Source organism: Choristoneura fumiferana, chromosome 11 (genome assembly GCF_025370935.1).
Source record: "Choristoneura fumiferana chromosome 11, NRCan_CFum_1, whole genome shotgun sequence".
NCBI classification, from domain to species: domain Eukaryota; kingdom Metazoa; phylum Arthropoda; class Insecta; order Lepidoptera; family Tortricidae; genus Choristoneura; species Choristoneura fumiferana.
In genome coordinates this window covers 3,066,521-3,069,705 of record NC_133482.1, presented here as the reverse complement: position 1 = coordinate 3,069,705, position 3,185 = coordinate 3,066,521, and the positions used below count along the sequence as shown (strand labels likewise).

Here is a 3,185-nt window from a genome sequence, read left to right as displayed (position 1 = left end):
AAATTTCCAGGGGAACAGACCGAAAAGTTTACGCGTGCGAAGCCGCGGTAAAAGCTAGTACTAATATTTAAATATGCGAAAGGTTGCGAGTGAGTGAGTATGTTTGTTACTCCTTCACGCTGAAACGGCTGGACAGATTTGGATGAAATTTGGTATGTAGATAGCTGGCCATCTGGAATAAAACATGGGCTACTTTTTATTCCGATATTCCCACGGGATAGGGATAAAATCTCGAAATCACAACAGCTGGGCTTAGAATCATGAAATTTGACATGGTAGGTTTTTATTGTAACGTCAATAAAAACCACGTTTTAATTTTCGGGAATTCCCACGGGAATTTTTAAAAATCCCAAAATTTGAATTTTGCAGCTGGATCTAATGATTTACGCGTGCGTAGCCGCGGGTAAACACTAATTATACAATAAATGTTCAATTCCAAGTACTGTTAGTGATTGACGGTTCTAAGAAGTAAAACGTCCCGTCGCGAGGCGAGCGTGAATCACAAGAGTTCACTATTGTTTACATCAGTCGAAATAACATCTTAATCACGTACAACTAGGTACGAGTACGTAGGCATCCTGTTTAGTATAACTGAAACGGGACACGCTTACAACTGTGTGGGCTGCATCTGCAATAACATCCTAATTTAGTCAGGAACAATAAATGTACATTCTGTTCTGAATCTTATGTAGGCGTCTGAAATTAGTTTGCAAACATAAACTTGCTCCGTTAGAAACTTCTAATTGCTGATGTTTTTATTTCAAAACAATGTTCTTAGTTACTTACCAATGGATGGATGGCATTATTATAGACATAATCACATTCAGTTTTTTTTTTTCAATTTTATCTGTGCACGAAGTTACATTTGAAACATGTTATTTTTGCAGGAATATATTTAGGCATTTTATTTTTTCTTACATTAATGCATTGTGTAGCATTATCTAAGCATTATACATATTGTGAATTCGTGAAATCGACGGTTAAGAATCAATAACACCTAACTATCATGCTAAAAGATGGTAGATAGACGGTATTGGTTCTTAACCGTCGAAATGTCAACTGATCTGTTTAAAATAAACTTCAACATAACTTGTATTTTTTTTCAGACGCTGTGGAAAAAGTAGCGGATCGACTCCTCGGTCCTTTCAATATTGCTATGGTAGTCGAGCCGATCGACATTAAGATATCTGAAGCCATAATGAGCTTCCAAGAACATAACCAAGAAATATCTCAAAAGATTTTCGCCGGGTGCGGGAAGCCGGTGCTGGGCGGAGGCGGCGCGACCGGAGGCGGCGGCGGCAGCGCCGGCGGCGCCGGACCTTTTTTTGCCCCCGATCGGAGTCGGCGGTTCGCGCGCTCCGTTCCAGACTTTCATTTGGAGCAAGTTCTGAATGATGTAGACGATTTTGAAATAGAAGCCTCATTCGAAAGTCTAGTGAAAGATGATCCTTCCCTTCTCAGCTTGAGGACCCCAGAAGGTATCAAAAAGATGACAGAAGAAATGGCCGAACAAGCCAAGTCGAGAGAGAAATTCTTGCAATATATGAGAGGAAACATTAATTTAGCTGCGTTTGAAGAACACGAGAGGCAGAAACGAGACGCGGAACCAGAACCAGCCGGAGGATCAGAAATCGATTTTAGATCGTACGAATTTGACGGCAAACGCGTATCCAAAAAGAAGAAGCCCGCTGTGAGAACGGAGGACAGCCATGGTGAGTGTGGGTGGTCGTAGTTCACTAAAATTTTACTTACCAAGTTGTCACCGTCTTCAAATTACTTTTACGTCAAAAATGTGGATAAAAATTATTTTATTTTAATTTAATTATTTATTTTTAAAGTGAATATTTCAAGCCTACTTCTTCTGTGAATATTTTTACCTGTTGCCGTTTTAATATCGAGCAAAAAACGGTAAAAAAAATCACGTTTGTTGTATAAATTTACTGTGTTCGAAATCCCAAATCGGAATTTCGAATCGAAATTCTGAAACGGAATTCCGATTGTATGTATGTGGCCGCCCTTAGTATGGTTTGTGAGTTGTGTTGCGTGTTGTGGCAGGTTCAGAGTGGGCGGGGCCGGCGCTGGAGAAGCTGGTGCGCGAGACGCGTATGCGCGTGCGCGCCACGCACCGCTACTGGAGCCACCTGCCCGCGCTGCTGTGCAGCCCCGTCAGCGTCACTAGCGCGCCTTGCTTCAGCGGCACGCGCATCGGCAGGTAAACGACCGCCGACACTACACACGCGGACAAATCCATTTCATGCCTATGCTTTGGCCCGGATACGCCTAAATTTAATGCTATCTTTTTCTATTTTTGTCTTAATCCGCCTTTGATAATATTTGAAATAAAGGAGGCAACGGACGCAGGTTTTTTTTATATTACATTAAAACATATTCCTCGTTCGAAAAGTTAAAATTATGAAAATTTATGCAGGGTTTTAATCCTTCACTATATACTATCGAATCAACTGAAAAAGTCCTGACGAGATAATTTGCAAGTCGAGCAGAGCAAGGCTTGCAAACTAAGCAATAACTTGTAGAATTAATTCGCGTAATCTTTACTTTATAAAATTATATTCCCAAAAATAGATGCGATCACGCTGACTGAACTGATTTTAACCCTTTCTAATAAGCTATTAATAAAATAAATATGATAATAAATAGTAGCATACATCCGTGCGAAGACGGAGAGGATCGCTAGAATAAATAATAAATTGTACACATTGTCCAATGTCAGTTATACATTGAACGCTGCGGGCGAGGGCAGCGCTGCGCTGGCGTCCAACCCGGAGGTGAGCGGCGCGGGCGCGGCGGGCACAGGCGCGGCGCGCGCGCCGCTCGACGCGCTGCGCATGCTCACCGCGAGACTCAAGGACGCCTACAACGGTCTCGAAGTGCAGTGGAAGGATACGAGTACGTATTTATCTATACACTCTATAAAAAATATTGTCAAGTTTAATAAAGTAGAGGCTGAAAAGTAAGCAATAGATGAACAAATTAGTTTGAATTGACACGAGTTCATCTATTGCACTTTTGGCCAAGACTAAACATTTTGCTTTTCACGATTGATGCGATTAAATAATAGTTATTTGTGCAACAAGAGAGCAAAGTTGTTTTTTGTTGCGAGTGTTGATTTTTAATCCCGAGTAAGCGAAGGATTCTATAATTGAATCACGAGCGTGAGCGAGTGA

At 41.4% G+C, this 3,185-nt stretch overlaps 1 protein-coding gene across 1 annotated transcript; it reads left to right on the top strand.

Moving 5' to 3' along the window:
* The first annotated feature begins 1,111 nt into the window (after positions 1-1,111).
* LOC141432916 (glypican-6-like) lies at positions 1,112-2,975 on the top strand. The gene is made up of 3 exons (XM_074094749.1): positions 1,112-1,712; positions 2,056-2,212; positions 2,732-2,975. The coding sequence occupies exons 1-3, from the start codon at positions 1,157-1,159 to the stop codon at positions 2,973-2,975; spliced, it is 957 nt and encodes a 318-aa protein (XP_073950850.1). The 5' UTR covers positions 1,112-1,156.
* The last annotated feature ends 210 nt before the right edge of the window (positions 2,976-3,185 follow it).

Coding starts and splice junctions, on each gene's coding strand:
- LOC141432916 (XM_074094749.1), top strand. CDS start 1,157: ATGGTAGTCGAGCCGATCGACATTAAGATATCTGAAGCCATAATGAGC. Junction 1,713..2,055: donor GAGAACGGAGGACAGCCATG/GTGAGTGTGGGT, acceptor GTGTTGTGGCAG/GTTCAGAGTGGGCGGGGCCG. Junction 2,213..2,731: donor AGCGGCACGCGCATCGGCAG/GTAAACGACCGC, acceptor GTCCAATGTCAG/TTATACATTGAACGCTGCGG.